The sequence below is a fragment of the Bufo gargarizans genome, chromosome 6 (genome assembly GCF_014858855.1).
Source record: "Bufo gargarizans isolate SCDJY-AF-19 chromosome 6, ASM1485885v1, whole genome shotgun sequence".
Classification (NCBI taxonomy): Eukaryota; Metazoa; Chordata; class Amphibia; order Anura; family Bufonidae; genus Bufo; species Bufo gargarizans.
In genome coordinates, this window is record NC_058085.1 from 383,803,940 (window position 1) to 383,821,065 (window position 17,126).

General features: G+C 41.0%; 1 protein-coding gene across 2 annotated transcripts in view; it reads right to left on the reverse strand.

Annotated features, from left to right (window-relative positions):
- Window positions 1-843: 843 nt before the first annotated feature.
- The window catches only part of LOC122940336 (ovostatin-like), a 55,031-nt gene continuing 38,748 nt past the window's right edge, over window positions 844-17,126 (reverse strand). Inside the window, exons 26-36 of one of the 2 annotated variants that reach the window (XM_044296957.1) lie at window positions 15,724-15,877; window positions 15,168-15,251; window positions 12,188-12,350; window positions 11,857-12,074; window positions 11,552-11,767; window positions 9,351-9,475; window positions 7,224-7,314; window positions 5,888-5,959; window positions 2,790-2,892; window positions 2,501-2,547; window positions 844-1,370 (exon numbers count right to left, since the gene is read on the reverse strand). In XM_044296957.1, the coding sequence (XP_044152892.1) occupies window positions 1,335-1,370; window positions 2,501-2,547; window positions 2,790-2,892; window positions 5,888-5,959; window positions 7,224-7,314; window positions 9,351-9,475; window positions 11,552-11,767; window positions 11,857-12,074; window positions 12,188-12,350; window positions 15,168-15,251; window positions 15,724-15,877 (1,309 nt within the window). In that variant the 3' untranslated portion in view covers window positions 844-1,334. Of the gene's footprint in view, window positions 1,371-2,496; window positions 2,548-2,789; window positions 2,893-5,887; window positions 5,960-7,223; window positions 7,315-9,350; window positions 9,476-11,551; window positions 11,768-11,856; window positions 12,075-12,187; window positions 12,351-15,167; window positions 15,252-15,723; window positions 15,878-17,126 lie in introns of both variants that reach the window. The other variant, XM_044296958.1, reaches the window with a different exon arrangement.

Below are 17,126 nucleotides of genomic sequence, written 5' to 3' on the forward strand. Positions count from 1 at the left end.
AAATCTAAAATGGCCTCCTTCCGGGTTGGCTCTTTAACTACTTGCTGTAGAGATAATCCCAGTAGGGAATTTAGAATATCTGTACTCCTGGCAGAACTAGCTATTTTTGTTTTCCAGTTTACATCAGGAAGGTTAAAGTCTCCCATAATGATAACTTCCCCTTTCAATTTCATTTTAGCCATTTCCTCAACTAGTAGATCATCTAATTCTTTGACTTGTGTAGGTGTGATATATAGACCACCTAGCCGAGTTACCTTATGATTGTCAAGCTGCAAGGTAACCCAAACTGACTCTAAATTGGTCTTGCTAACTTGTATTAAATTAGATTTCCATTCTGGGATATAAAGGTTGTATCGGAGTGCCTCTTCCCTATATTCTTTGGCAGCACTTGCACTTTACATACAAGAAAATATACAGAAAAGAATGTTTCCTAACAATTTTTCCTCTAAAATCTTCAGTTTTGTGTACATTAGTGTCAGTCTGTAAAAGTGGCGTACTACTCGGACATCATCGTTCCCAGCAGCATCCTGGGAGTCCAAGATGCATCCAAACATTCCTGAACCATTTTGGTGGCGTTTCCATCTATTTCTGACCTTTTCGTATGAACCAGACACCCCCCCCCCCTTTTCAGAGCAGGGGGTGCCCGGTTTAACGCTCTGGTTCTCTTATTGACTTCCAATGTGCTTGATCAACACTAATCCTAAATACTAATAGACCACTTGAACTTATGATGTCAGAGTGGCACACACGCAGAGAACATTCACATTATCAAATACTGTGTAGAGTCCATACTGGGCACAAAGCCAGCATTCTCAATATTATAGTTAAACCATTGTACACATATTCAGGTTCTTTAATGCTGACTTTTTATTTATATAATTTGCGAGTTGGAAGGAGAAGCACCATGCCCAGGATACAGATATAAGTGGTCTTAAAAGATGTCAGCAATTCAATTCCAACTTGAAAGGATATTGCCCTTAAAATGATGACATCTGTAGAGGAGCAGGACTTAATGGCTTTTGTATGAATCTATCACTCTACAACCATGGGTTCCATCCCGACAAGACAACAATTCCCAGCATCTTAACAGCCAAAGGCTGTCAAGACATACTAAGAGTTGCAGTTTTGCAACAGGTTGAAGACCACTGCTCTACAATAAACTGATTGTTTCCCAAAACATTTAAGACATAAAACAGAAGGAATGCAAGCTATTGTTCAGTCCTCAAAATATTACGAAATCCTCCACGAGAAAGAAAAAATAAAACAAATTTGATCCTTCTCCAGAAAGTGGCCTTGTGTTGCTAGAAGTCAAGTAGAAAGTGTTCTCCTTTATTTCATTCTTTGGAGCAAGTCATCTTCTCATGAAGACCCTACAAAAAAAAATAAAAAACATCACCACATAATTGACAAAATATGTATTCTAAAAGGACCGCCTTCCATCTATGCAGAACATGTGCACATCCACATTGAACTGCATTGTAATCTTTGCACACAGTCATTCCATAAGAAATAGCTTGTAGCAGCAAAGGAATGGCCCTAAAGTCACCTCCAAATAGGGTTGTTTTCTGCTGGTCCATCACGGTGTCATACGATGGGACCACTGGAGGACAAACCCTGCAAAGTGTATGATGCGAACAATACTAGAGTATTCCTGTTTTTCTTATTTTGAGGTATTGTATGGCTTTACAGCAAGAGCATGGTAGACTAGACAAATACATTTCCTCTCTACCTCAAACTCATGACCAGTTGGATTTCAACTGATTTTAAAGAGACTGGTGTGCTGGAATTAGAAATGAGCAAATTGAATCCCACGAAGGATAAAGTCGATTCGCCTAGAAGCCGAATTTTCTCGTGCTTCGTGTCAGCGAATCGATTTAACCTGAAATAGTATAGAAAACAATTCAAACTTACTGCCTCCATTTTCTCGCAACGGGCCTCCAGTCGCCATCTTGCTTGAAGATCTCGGCTGAAATCCAGTGCTGCGCGAGATTAAATCTGTCATATGTCTCCACGCCAGCCGGCATGATGACGTAATCTCACGCCGCACAGGATTTCGGCTGAGATCTTCAAGCAAGATGTTGGTGGCCGGCCCGTCTTGAGCAAATGGAGGCAGTAAGTTTGATTTATTCATTTTATTTTTATCTTACACTCTGTTGCCATGATCATGTATGAACACGACATATGAGGGGTACAATGACTGTGGCGGCGCTATCACAGCTCCCTGTCATTGCACCCACTACTTACAAATAAAAATTAGCTACGTGATGAAGTAATTCATCTCAAAGCAAATTTTTGTGTGAAACTTAAGAAATTCACTTGTCTCTAGCTGGCATCATACCCTGGACATACCAGCTATTCCCCAGAGCTTTCAGTGCCCACTTGACCTGTATCAACTCCATGATGAGCATCATGATTATGAGGAAAACTACTGACTTATGGAAGGGGAGTTGTCCCAACATGCCAAACCTTTTAATAAACCAGAGAATGTCCTCATACCTACTGTAGCTCCAACACAGGGGTGGCTATAGGAGGCGGCTCCATTCTCATCTGAAAGAAGAAAGAAAAATGTACCTTATTATGCAGCCAATATTAGGTTATTGGTCTAAAAAATGATAGATGCCAATATCAACCTTACGTTTTGGGAAAGTGCAATGTGACATTACATTTCTTTTGACTTATGTTGATGACGTGCATTCTCAAAAGCCTGTATTTACAGCCTGAGAGCTCTACACCAGAGATGCCCCATTTTCTAATTAATTAGCTCATTTATCTCCACTACGAAAAGTTACCTGGTTGGTAATAACTGTACACCACCGCTGAACTGGTCTTCACATTCAGAACCCGTTGGCCAATCAAAAACCTTAAGCTAAAGTCAATAGGATCTTCGGTGATCTAAAAGATAATAGGGATTAGTCATTACTTAGAATTCAGTTCACCTGGATATATTGTCAAGATCAAAATCATTGATGTTCTGAAAAAACAAACATGTTGAACGATTTAGTGATGAGTTGCATAGGCAATAATCGAAGAAGTCGAGGTATTTCATAAATTTTTTGCTGAATATTCGTCGTAAATTCACAAATTCGAGAATTTGTGATTGCAAAACATCGGCAATGTAATATTTGCATATTGCACGTGCAATTACATTGCCTATAACATACAGACAAACAATCCCACAAAAGATGCAAGTTAAAATCCAGATATTTGCCAACAACCTATCCATGAGATTGGTACAGTCAACATACCTTACAATGGCAGCCTTGTGCACTATGAGACATACATAGACCAGCTCTCTATCCAAAAGGAAAATGACAGTGAGCCTCAAAGTTGCTTGATTTAAGCTGGATGGCTTGGGGGACCAACATTAGGGTGACAAAAATTGAATTATAATTTTTATTTTTTTTAGATGCCAGCTAACTCATCTCTCACTGCTTAGGAGGGCTGTATAAAAAAAAATAAATAAAAAAAAAATAAGTTTTCTAATTGTCCTAACATTATATTCAATAACCTTTCTATACGGTTTTGTTATGTAAACTCATTTGCATAAACTTGGGCATATGGGAAAGACATGCAAACTACCAGAATCTGCCTCGTCTTTTAGCTGAAACACTATATGTCTTTCCCACATGCCCAAATTTATACAAATGAGTTTACATGACAAAACAGTATAGAAAGGTTATTGAATATAATGTTAGGACATTTAGAAACTTAATTTTTTATGCAGCTCTCCTAAGCAGTGAGAGAAGAGTTAGCTGGCATCCAAAAAACAAAAATAAAGAAAAAAATTTGTGTCACCCTAGTGAGTTAAGTGCGCGGGTCATGCAACTTTGAGGCTCGCTGGATCTCTTCTTTTGGATAGAGAGCTGGTTTTGTATGTCTTATAGTACACAAGGCTGCCATTGTAAGGTATGATGACTATACCTGTCTCATGGATAGGTTGTTTGGCTTGCACATACCTGGCTTTTGGCATACAACCTTTGTATGAATGTTTGTTATATGTTGTCTATTGTAGGTTATAGGTAATGATTTATTTTAAAAATAAAATATAGCATCTATAAAAATAAATTATTAATGATTGGTAGGACAATACTTAATACAAGTCTATTAATGATGGGTAAAATAATAACTATAAAAGAAAAAAAAAGGTATGACTGATATATAGAACAACAAGGATAAAGAGAAGCTATATACAATAAGTGAGAAAAGATTATAGGTTTATCTAGTGATAAAAAAAAATTGAATATTTGCTATTACGAAGATGTAGCACTATATTATAGATATTTGCAAATTCTCAACGTTCACGATTAGAATATTCTTCATTAGTTACAATTCGCTCCTATTCACATTGTGCTGTGGAGTGAACCAATTTGGCACCACAGGTATTGGATTTTATAACAGAAGAAGCATTTCAATATTACCCCTACTTTTTGAAGTCAGCCATGCTGCGTTCAAACCAGACCAGAAAGAAGTGATGGCAGCATATTCTTACTGAATATTTTCAACTAGTCTTAACCCCATAGTGACCAGCCTGTTTTGGGCCTTGCCGACCAAGTGTTTTTCTTCCTTTTTTCATTGTTGCCTTCCAAAAGCTATAACTTTTTTATTTTTCCATCTACATAGATGTAGGAGGGCTTGTTTTTTTTTTGCAGGACAAGTTGTAGTTTTAATGGTGCCATTTTGGAGTACACAACTTTCCAATTAGTTTTTATTAACTCTTTCTGGGAGGGAGATGGGAAAAAACAGCAATACTGCCACTGAATTTTTACAGCGCTTATTTTTTTTATATAAATTAACATAATATATCTTTATTCTCTAGTACAGTTAGCGATTCCAAATACATTTTCTTTACGTTTTACTACTTTTGTGCAATAAAACCCCTTATATTTTAAAAGGAAGAAAATCTTTTCGCATCGCCGCTTCACAAGACCATAACCGTTTTATTTTTATTTCTATGGAGTTGTGTGAGGGCTTGATTTTTGCAGGACGAATTGTAGTTTTCATTGGTATTATTTTGGAGTATATCATGTGTCTTGATCGCTTGTTATTACGTATTTTTTTCGGTGGCAACTAAGAATAAATTAACTAACAATAAATTAACAAGTCTGTCATTATGTAACTTTTATGGCGTTCACTGTAGGGGATAATTTACATGATATTTATGTAGAGTGGTGCGTTACAGACATGATGATATAAAACATGCGGGGGAGTTTTTTTTTGCAATTTTTCATTGAAAAGCATTTTTTCGATTTGAAAAAAAGCTTTTTTTTTACTGGAATTTTTGTAATTGACTAAAATGTGTTATTTTTTAACCACTTAATAGTCCCACAAGGGGACTTTAACAGACAACATTCTGATTGCTTTTAATATAAAATGCACTATCCTTATATGCATTGCATTTTAATGAGAGGCACAGCCTGCTGGAAAATACTCAACGCTGGCTTGGGGCCTATACCAGGCTCCAGCCAACCATTTGCACACATCGGCACCCAGCGATCACATTTGCGGGGTGCCAGAGTGAGAAAGAGGGAGTCCGCTCCCTTTGTCACTGCTTTACATGCAGCAGGCGTCATTGCCCATGGCATGTAAAGCGTTAAACAGCCCGGATCGGCACTCCAGCCAGTCCGGGCTGTTAGAGCAGAAGCGCGGCTTTCATGTGAGAGCCGGGTCCCTGCTCCACAGCCTACGGCCCCTTACCGTCCCTTTCTTTTAACAAATCTTCTATGTGTTTCAGGAGATGAATCGATTTTCTGCTGTTTTGGCAGTTGTACTTTACTGTAAAGCAAATGGCCGCAGCAGAAGCCCCTTCCCCCCCCCCCCCACACTTGCTGCCATAAAGCTTAAAAGAGTTTTCTATTGGAAGAAAAAAAAATATGCTCAGATCACTTACAGTTTCAAAATACAGGATGACCTCTCCTTTTGGGCCCTGTTCAGATTTTAGAATGACCTTTTGTTCCCTTAACTGTAAAAAGAATTAATAAAAGTTAATTAAATAAATTATATAAAAATTGTAAATTTGTCATTTGAAAATACAGATCTTTTATATGAACACTGAAACAATAGACCGCCGAGGCCAGTCTTGCAGAGGACGCACATGTCTAAGCACTGGTGAACATCTCAAGTATTAACCGTTCACATTTTACGAGATAAACTACACGGCTCCTGCCACCACTCCTGACAGGTCCGTTTTAGGAACCACTTATTTTTCCCATGTGATAAAAAAAAATTATAATTCTGTAGCATCTATTCTTATGACACTATAATGTACTTATTATGCTTCTATTAGCCATGAATGAATTACAAGCAGTTTGAAACAAAGGTCCATCAGGGCGTTACCAGTGGGGGTTGTCCCTGCACTGTCTGACACTATCCAATCAGTACTGCCAGTTGGACTCCATTTGCCTGATAAGTGGGTCCTAGAAATGAATCTCTGAAGCATAGGACATTTATGGAGTAGGCCTCAGCCTTCGAGTTCATGCACACAGCCATTGCAAACAGCGGGTCCGGAAGGTTGGTGCAGAAGTGAGCCATGGAACCCCACGGAAGCACTACGAAGTACTTCTGTGGGGTTTCTCTCCGTGCCTCTGCACCGCAAAAAAAGTATTGCATGCAGTACGGACCGTCAGATGTGGATCGCGGACCCCATTCAAGTGACTGTTCGTGTGCATGTGCAATCCAAACCATTCAATAAAAAGTTGTGCATCCCTGCTAGACACTTTCTACTGCTTGCAGTCTATAAAAATGTAGGGGGAAGGGGAGTTCTGAACAAAAATTACTCAATAGAAAATATAGACTTTGGGCCCCACCCAATGTTAACCTTCTAGAGGGGTAGAAAGAGATGGAATTAAAAATACAGTCTAGGTAAAGAATGGTCTTTGAGGAGTGTCCCTATATAAAAAGGGGTTGTCCAACCTGGAAAAAAGGTTCAAAACAAATAACCCCCAAATTTAAAAAAATAAAAATAATATAATTCTAATAGAAAGTATTTTATTTTAACAAAAAAGGTGCCCAAACTCCAGATAGAAGCTCTGGTTCCAGCAAGCGGGAAGTTAGTGATCACAACAGGCACCAATATTTGGAGATTGAGGCACCTTTGTTATCTCAAGTATATTAGCTAGTGGTACATCTTATTTTCAGACATGTACAAAATTATTGTGAGCTGGACAATCCTTTTAAGAAGTAGGACTTTATTTAATTCACCTAAAAGCAAAAGAACCATCACCAACCTCATAAAGTGAAGAAAAGTCAACAGTGTAACCAGAATACGGCCTGATGCTGACAATGGCCAAGTTAGATTCATTACGGGGTCCGTGATAACTGAAAGAAAAAAAGGTTGCATGGAATTCCTTTTACAGTACATCTCTTCCTCCACTGATTCATGTGGGATATGAGTAATGGCAGAAAATAGTTTAATATATCTTCAAATAATAAATAAAAATCACATTAAGGCTCCATTCACACGTCCGTATAATGGGCCTGCATCAGTTTCGGAAATTGCGGAACGGGTGTGGACCCATTCATTCTCAATGGGGACGGAATGGATGCGGAGAGCACACTTTGTGCTCTCCGCATCTGCATTTCTGGAGCGCCCCCCCGATCTTCCGGTCAGCGGCTCTGGAAAAAAAAAGTTGAACATGTCCTATTCTTGTCCGCAATTGCGGACAAGAATAGGCAGTTCTATGGGGGTGCAGGCTCTGCAATGCACTACGGACGTCTGAATGGACCCTAACTGGGGAGCAAACAGAACAATTACATTGTGTCCTCATTTTCATCTTATAGTTGCAGATCCTCTATAATTCCCGGGCTCCTCCTTTGCCATCTATCTTGCCATCTGGTGAAAATTGTACCAGTAACCCAAATAACTTCCCATTTGTCCAGCCCTTCTGTTGGATTGGCCAGCACTGTTCATGTGAGCAATGCTGTCCGATCCAAGAATAGCAGAAAGTGGTTTGGGCTGCCAAATACCATCATTGTCGGCAGAGGAGGAGCCTGGAAAAATTAATGGATCGACAAATAAAAAGGAGTTTCCTGTTCATTCCCCAGTTAAAGGTATTGTTATCTGGAAATCTGATATTAATGACCCTATCTTGAGGACTGGTCATCAATATCAGGTCACAGAGATCCAACTCCCTTCAATCAGCTGTTTCGAAGAGGCCGAGGCACTCCACGAGTGCTTAGGCATCTCCCTAGGCCATGTGAGGTCAAGTTTAAATTAGTCACCGGGCCCAAGTGCAGCACAGTCCCATTCAAGTAAATACAATTTATGGTGTAGTGCTTGGTAACCTGTAAGGAGGCCTCAGTGCCCACCGGAGATCCAGTGAGTGCAGAAACCGCTTCAAACATCTAATCAGTGGGAATGCTGGGAGTTGGACCCCTGCCAATTTGATATTGATGACCCATCGTAAGGATAGGCCTTCAGTATCAAATTCCTGGGTAACCCCTTGTAACCTCAATGTGATTTATTTTTTATTTTTGAGGTTTCTTGGTTTCAATTGCAAAATTGCAAAAATTGCAGGTCTAACAAGTGAGCCAATGTGCAGATTAAGTATAAGGCTCAGCAGCTCCGTTTTAGACTTTGGCTAAGGCCTAGTTCACACGAACGTATGGATTTAATAGTTTTTTGTGGTCCGTTTTTCACGGATCCCTTGTTCAGTTTTTGAGTTCCGCTGCGTTTCCGTATGCCATGTACAGTATACAGCAATTACATAGAAAAAAATTGGGCTGGGCATAACATTTTCAATAGATGGTTCAGAAAAAAAACGGAACGGATATGGAAGACATACTGATGCATTTCCGTATGTGTTTTTTTTTTTTTGCGGACCCATTGACTTGAATGGAACCACGGAACGCGATTTGCGGGCAATAATAGGACATGTTCTATCTTTCAATGGAACGGAAAAACTGAAATGGAATGCATACGGAGTTCATTCATTTTTTTTTTGCGGAACCATTGAAATGAATGGTTCCGTATACGGAACACAAAAAAAGGCCCGTACACTCGCAATTTTTTTTTTTTTAAATAAATAAAAAACACACATTCGTATTCTGTAGGTTCATGCTAAACTAGCAAAAAGTTAATTTACCTCTGAACAATTCATTTTTAAAAGAGGAGAGAGAATGGATTCTGAAATTTGGAAATTTAATGTAATTTTTTAAATTTTTATTCTGGTTGTGCCTGAATTTTGTGCGATTCGATTGAGAAAAATCAGAGAGAGCTTTTTAGGCAATCAGAGCTTTTTTGGGTTCAAATGATTTAGACGACCAAATCAGACCCCCTCATTGGTGTTTGCTTAGATTTAGAATATATTGGAGGGGGGGGGGGGATTCAAACAAGAGCCATTCATTTATTTTACCTGACACTGCCCTTAATAATTATGCTGCGAGCCACTCCATTGACACAGCCATCTGAAGAGGTGGATAGAGACAATGAGAAAGCAGCATTTTCTTTGGGTATTGGGATGTTATACCCAACTGTAGTCTAGAAAAAAAAAGAAAACAGAAAATATAAATCACCATTTAATTTAAAAACTTTTAGCAAACATGAAACAAACCTTTTTACACAGCAAGCTATTTTAAAACTTCCCTCATAAGCCTCCTTCGCCATAAAAGTATTAGAGAGTTAGTGGAGAAGGGGTCCCCCCTACATAGCCATAAAGGAGATGCAGTACCCCAGAACAGGGTATCTGCAAAAGGTTAATTGTTCTAATGTAGTTTAGTTAATTGAAATGTTGTTTATTGAGCTATTTTGTTACTGAATAGTATTGTATGGATGGGTCAGGGTTAACAACCCTGACTGAGCACTTTTAGTATATAGACCTAGGTCTGCCCCCAAGTTAGAGACACAGAGAGAGACATTATATATAGACATTGCTGCTGGGAGGGAATGTTGCCAGTGCACCCTTGGCTAGCAGTAGGTTAAATCTGTACCTAGGAGTTACAGAACCCATACCAAAGACTTAAACTGCCTGAGGTTCAGCAGAGAAACTTTAAGGAGACAGAAAGGAGTACCACAACTCTCATCATTGCTGCTATCCATACATTGCCATTGGGAAGAACTGCTGGTGGAAAGGTTTCCTTGATACTGCTTGATGTACTACTGCTCCTGTACTTTAGTAAAGAGAGACCTATCTATTTGCACTAACTGGCCAGGTCACTGACGCGACCACCATACGCCAGCCATTACACCTGCATCTACATTCCGGTATTGCACTCCACCAAAACATCTAACACCAAGTGCACCCTAAGTACCACCTCAAAGGAGCCGCAATATCAGGGTGTGCCTCGAGGGAAGTAAGAATGCACCGTTCTATCACTGCATGGACCTAGAAGGACATTGGTTTGAGGATAGCCACTGTGATCCGTGTCAGAGCTACCACCACTCCCATCCTCTGGTAGCGTGTTCTTAATTCTGGAAGACCCATCGTGTCCATGGGCACTGTGTAATGTTTTCTCTTTCCTATGGGCCATTGCATCGTAAATAAAAACCTTCTGCAAGGTTTGCCCAGCAATCAGGGCTGATCACTGAGGGACCTAGCACTAGAAGACCTCATGAGCCATTTGGCCCATTTAAAGGGCTTCTGTCGCCACCACCCCCCCCCCCCCCCCCAACCCCAAAAGTAATTTTTTTTTTAGGCTAATTAAAATCCTTATACTGCGATTTTTCAATATATAGTGCTCTTACCCTTTTCTGTTGTCTAGTTTCTTTAAAAACTGCACTTTTATAATATGTAAATTACCCCTCTACCAGCAAGTAGGGCGTCTACTTGCCGGTAGCCGCCGCATCCTCCTTTCAACAAAACGCCCCCTCCTCCTGTTGATTGACAGGGCCAGCAAGCGCTCGCCTCCTCCGGCTGGCCCTGTCTGCAATTCAAATCCCGCGCCTGCACCTCATTCAGTGCAGGCGCTCTGAGAGAAGGACACTCGCTTCCTCAGCACTTCCTCAGTGCGCCTGCGCCGATGACGTCTTCTCTTTCGGGTTTAGAGGTGACGTCATCGGCGCAGGCGCACTGAGGAAGCATCCTTCTCTCAGAGCGCCTGCGCCGGGCGGGATTTGAATTGCAGACAGAGCCAGCCGGAGGAGGAGAGCACTCACTGGCCCTTTCAATAAGCAGGAGGAGGGGGCGTTTTTTTTAAAGGAGGATGCGGCGGCTACCAGCAAGTAGACGCCCTACTTGCTGGTAGAGAGGTAATTTACATATTATAAAAGTGCAGTTTTTTTATAAACTAGCCAACAGAAAAGGGTAAGAGCCCTATATATTGAAAAATCGCAGTATAAGGATTTTAATTAGCCTAAAAAAAAATTAAAAAAAATTACTTTTGGGGGTGACAGAAGCCCATTAATTCAACAGCCACACTGGAAGAGGAGGCATAAGTTGGAGCTCCTAGGTCCCAATGAAAAATTTTGTCACAGGCTTCCCTCATGTGCCATTTACAAAACTTGCGTCTTGAGACGTCAGGGCACAGAGGAGACCGCTACCCCTATAGTTCTTTACTTGTTTCAGCTGTTATACTGCAATAAAGCCAAAGAGCTGGAAAAGTTAGTATTGAAGGTAACCTGTATCATGCACCAGCCGGACCCGCTGACTTCAATGCTGTAGTCTCCTGTAGCTTCTGGAAGGGGCACTCTATTGGCCACCAGTCTGTTGTCTTGATTTAACTCTAGTGTGCTCACTTCACCATTGCCCCTTTTGACCACCACAGTTTGCTGAGCGCTAGGAGTATATAGCAGTTTACCAACTGCAGCCAGAGCTTGGAGGCCTATAGAAGTGTCCTGCAAACAAAGCAAAAAATAAAGTTGACAATGATATAAAAGTGAAAAACTGTGGAAGTGTTTCTTTAGTCGTTAACTTTTCTAGTTACCTTTGTGCATCTGAAACCACCAAGTGAGTTTTGCTGGCGAACAAGCCAAATGGACATCTGTCCCATTGTGGTAAGGGTTTCTTGATTAATGGGTCCAGCTGCATAGCTTAGCATCACATAAGATGTGATCTCATTCTCAAGTGAGGGATATTGCGGGAAGAAAAATGGAACTGCTTTCATGGTGGGCATGTTCTCACGTTCAAAGTGGATTGTGCCACCTGCATTAAAGAAAAAAAAAAAAGAAAAAATTAGATATATAAAGTTTGAATTTGGCATTGATCTTTGCAATGTGAGATTTAGGTAAGCAATCTACAGGACTTGAAAGTCAAACCTTCAGTTTTGGCCTGTCTCATCACACTCTGAAGCAAGGGTTCTCTATATTCTTGAAGATCAGCCAACGTCAAGGCGTAGAGCATGATGGCTTTAGTAGAGATAGTCTGCTCGCTCTTAGATGCGTTTTTCAGACACTCCAGGGCACCGTTCAACAGGGTTTTCTGGAAAGCAAGAGCAACTAATACCATCACAAATTTTTCTTGTTTTTGCCTCTCTGCATTTCAGCCAAATGTTTTGTATTTTTTCACTGATGTGACTACATGAGATCTTTTGTAACAAAATTGTATTTATCACACCATTCAAGGCTGAATATAGGTTAATGTATTAGTTTATACATTTTGTCTGTGGTACGGATATTGGAGGAGATTTATCAAAGTGGTGTAAAGTAGAACTGGCTGAGTTGCCCGTAGCAACCAGATTCCACCTTTCATTTTCCAAAGCAACTGAAAAATGAAAGGATTAATCTTCTTGGTTGCTATGGGCAACTCAGACAGTTCTACTTTACACCACTTTGAAAAAAATTCTGTTGTCCAAAGGGCACGTTAAATAACCTCTTAAATTCACTCTTCGTGATACCCAATATAATCTAGATTTTTGTTTTAATTCAAGGTGTTTTACTAAATGGTATTTGTCATTTTTTTTTCCATTGTGAGAGTGTCTTTCAAGTTTCAGTTTTTTCCCTGTATGTCATTCCATTATGATCTGTATCAACACGACACTGGCTATTAAGGCAACACTCCACTTTGGGGTCCTTTCCAGGTCCCCCAAAGACATCACAGTTCCTGATCAGATCCCATTGGGGACCCAGTGACCCAAAGTACAGCATACCCACAGATCATGCTATGGTCACTTTCAAACAGTTAATCTGGCCATACACATTCAATAGCTGTCAGCCAATCGTTCGGCCAACGCCTATCTATGCTGTCTCCCTCAACGTCGAGCGTGTGTATTCTATCGGGAGAGAGGAGAAAGCTGCTGCCAGACAATTCTGGCAACTGTTTATCTCCCCATAGAACAAAAGGATCGGGAAAAACTATTTCACCCGATCCTGGTCTCCACCGACATCCTCTGAGAACAGAGCTGCCGACTATTCCTCGACAGATGGTTTTGCCGACAAAAGAATGTGTATGGACAACTTTAGACCGGTTTTCTCATCTGAACATTTATTGCAATAGGTAGAGGATCCACCTCCAAATAAGGGCCCTGCCTTGAATGGATGTCACACCTTTTTTTACATGGTTTACTTCATTCACTTCCATCAGACTTCCAAAATATAGCCGCATATTAGCTCGGCCATTGTACGAAGTCCCATAGCATTAAATACGTAGGAAGCCACGCATGTGGGGTGTGTTGTGTCATGGTAGGGCTTAGTCCTGAGGAACAGGTAACAGAGGTGGGACCCGCACCATAAAACATCCACATGAGAATACCCCTTTAAAGAACAGGGATTGGAATTTCCTCCGATTCCAGCAGTTAGAGCAGGAGCTAAGCCAGGTGGCAGGAGATATTCCTGCATTACTTACACCACTGTGCTGTAGAACAAGGCCTCTTCATGGCAGTCGTAAAAAGGCACATTTTTCCAGTGAATAAGCAGTTAAGAATTTTTTTGGAATACTAGTCACGTCAGCCGTGCAAATGTTTGTTTTAAGCGCTGGCAGAGAACAGCGATAGTAAACGCAAGCTCCACTGAGCGGACTGCAGCCGCACCAAACACTACTGGAGCTTTATGCATGAATGTGAAGACGCGCGAGCAATAAACACTTGAGAGGTACACGTGAATGAACAATACTGATGAGGGTATAAGGAGGATCATAAGTGTGCTGCCACACAATACGGCTGTGCCGCTGTTTGGATGTGGCAAAATACAGCATAAAAAGCCCCCCCAAAAAAGTATACGTTTTTGCAACAGCAAACCTGCGTTTTCTTCCAGCAAAGAGGAGGGGGGGGGGGGGGGGAAGGGGAAGTAAAATCACGCACAGCAAAACTAAATTACATTAATTACAAAATAAAGTTACTTTAAGACTACATTCACTCGACCATGTCATGTTTTGCGATCCGCAAAACACGGATGCTGCCCGTGTGCCTTCCACAATTTGCGGAACGGGTCGCCCATTATAGAAATTCCTATTCTTGTCCACAAATCTGACAAGAATAGGAGCAACGGATGGTCCATTGAAGTATATGAGTCTCGGATGCGGACCAAAACAACGGCCGTGTGAATGTAGCCTAAAGGAGAGTTTTTTACTGATGAACTATTCTCTGGAGAGGTCATCAGTATTAGATCAGTGGGGGTCCAACACCCAGAAACCCCACTGATCAGCTGTTTGAGAAGGCAGCGGTGCTCCTGCGAGTCCTGCGCCACGGCCTTCTGCCTGATTACCAAGCACAGCGCCATACATTCTATAGCGGTTGTGCTTGATATCACAGCTTAGCCCCATTCACTTCAATGGGGCTGAGCTACTCCCAGGCCACGTTACTGATGACTGACGCCACATGGCCTAGGCATGGTGTCAGACCCCCATTGATTAGATACTGATGACCTAATGTAATCTAAGTCTGCTGTGCGTTTTCCCTTGCTGGAGAAAAATGCTAAATAACCGAAGGTATGCAATTGCAAAAACCCAATTTAGTTTTTTGATGCTTTTTGTCGCATTCCAAAGAGCAGCACAGCCACGACTTGTGGCAGCACCCCTACTCCTTTCCCTGGAAAACTCTATATATAAGAATGAAACTCTACTATACTGAATAATAAACACTACCACATCAGCAAAACCCGCAAAACCACACAGATACAAATTACTGTTTGTTATTTCCCAATCGCTGCCCCCCAGCAGTTTTAACTATTTCAAGGTTTTTTTTTTCTTCCCCTTCAGTATTCTGAAGACTATTTTGCAATAAAAGCAAATATCACACTTAGTATTTACATGCCTAATCACACTATAGAGTCCAAATTAATTCAGGTCAGACATGTTACTTACCCCCAAACTATATTGAGATTTAGATTCCATAAGTGCAATGGCCATAAAAGACGTAAAGTAGACATCACGGTCCGTGTCCGTATCCTGTTTAAAATACATACAATTTTCTATGTTCAGATAATTTACATTCCTCATGTATCAATCATATGGACTGAACAGCAAGGTGTTTGGGCGTTATGACAGCTGCAATGAATGGGAATTAAGTGAAATGTTCTTTATTAAACTTTCCAGAAAATAATGGTTAACGGTGCTTCCCCCAGAGATGGAGGAGTTGTAGAGGAGCCATCTACATAGTCTTATCTATATGTATAGCATTGCCATTCCACTTTATCTGAAACTCCACCAGTTCAGTCTACACAACAAAGCTGACTCAAGAGTCAGATCCTGCTATTAGAGCATCTCAGCCCTGTACAGAAAAAGGGCTCCATATAAGGGAAAAAAATATATTTTTAGCTCAAAATGAGTACAATGCAATAATAAAAATAATTCCCCCAAAGGTGTACATACAGTAGCCCTTATAAGTCAGTATGTTTTATTGACTTAAGTCATTTCTCACCGGTATTGTGAATAGAGTTCCCTGGGCTTTAAAGCAGCCATTTTCCAGTCTTTGGGAGTTTTCCAACCAGATCAAGGTTTGCTGTTGTCGGTCCTCATCAATGTATATATATTGTTTGCATTTTTCAAATGTCCTAAAGGTGGCGGCAGTCACGCTGCAGATGGAACACCACATTTAGTTAGTCAAGTCATTTGAAAGATTAGTGCGTTCTGCGCTTAAAGGGGTATTGTGGTCGGAATAGGGGATAACTATCAGATAATTATTCTGCCTCTGGGATTCCCATCAATCACAAGAAAGGGGTCTGTGTATCCCCTGCTGCTCCCCTGATATGACCGGAGCAGCCGGTCGCACATGTGCACAACTGCTCCATTTATTTCTATGAAAGTTCCAGAGATAGCCGAGTAGAGCGCTTGGCTATCTCCAGAACTCCCATAGAAATGAATGGAGTGGCCACATGCATGTGTATCTGGCTTCTCCGGTCATTTCAACAGGCCGTTCTCATGATCGATAGGGGATACCTTTTACCTACTTGAATCTCTCTTTAATGACAGTCTCTCCATTATGGCTCATTCACACAAACCAATTGGCCATAGAAACACGGTCCATGTGCCTGCCAGATCTCCAGGACTGACCACATCTCCCCGGAATGGACTGTATCATAGTATTTTATGATGTAGTCATTTTATATTGCAAATCTCTTGTACTGAGCTCACAATTTACTACAAGAGACCCTCAATCAGATATGAAGGGGCTGCATAATAAATCATTATGCTACAGTTAGATCAGTCTTTGGGAGCTGCAGTTGGTAAGGGGGAGATCCGGCAGACACACGGACAGACACTTGTAAATGCCCTTTACCAAACCTAATCTCAGTGCACAAAGTCCAAATCGTGAACCTTAATAAAAATATTGTTATGGAGTGGAAGACGAGGTCATGGCTGTGTACTTGCAGACAAACAGTTACCGCTATGGCGTGCTCTCAAAGATATCTTATTCCATTTACATTTGGCATCAACAGCTCCTTTATTGACCACATCTGCTTGTCTGCGGCTGATCCTGACCTCTGCTAGTCTAGCATTGTGACTTAACCTACCTGCCCTGGCCTTGTCACATCAGGCTAAGATGTCTTCCCTACTGCTTTGGTACTATGAGCCAGTGTCTCCCATCTATGTCAGCTGCTAATATAGACTACTTATGTAGCGACATGGGGGATTTTCTTCGAGGGAGTCCATAACTACTTGTGAGAGTTGTTGTGAGGAACACACAGTCTCCTACACTCCATTCTCTGGTTTAGTCCTCTGCCAAATAAATTACCTCCTAGTGAATCCACACGGCCTTAGGGCAATGTCCAGACAAAAAATAAAATAAAAAAACGTAGCAACACCCATCTTTCGGACAATTGC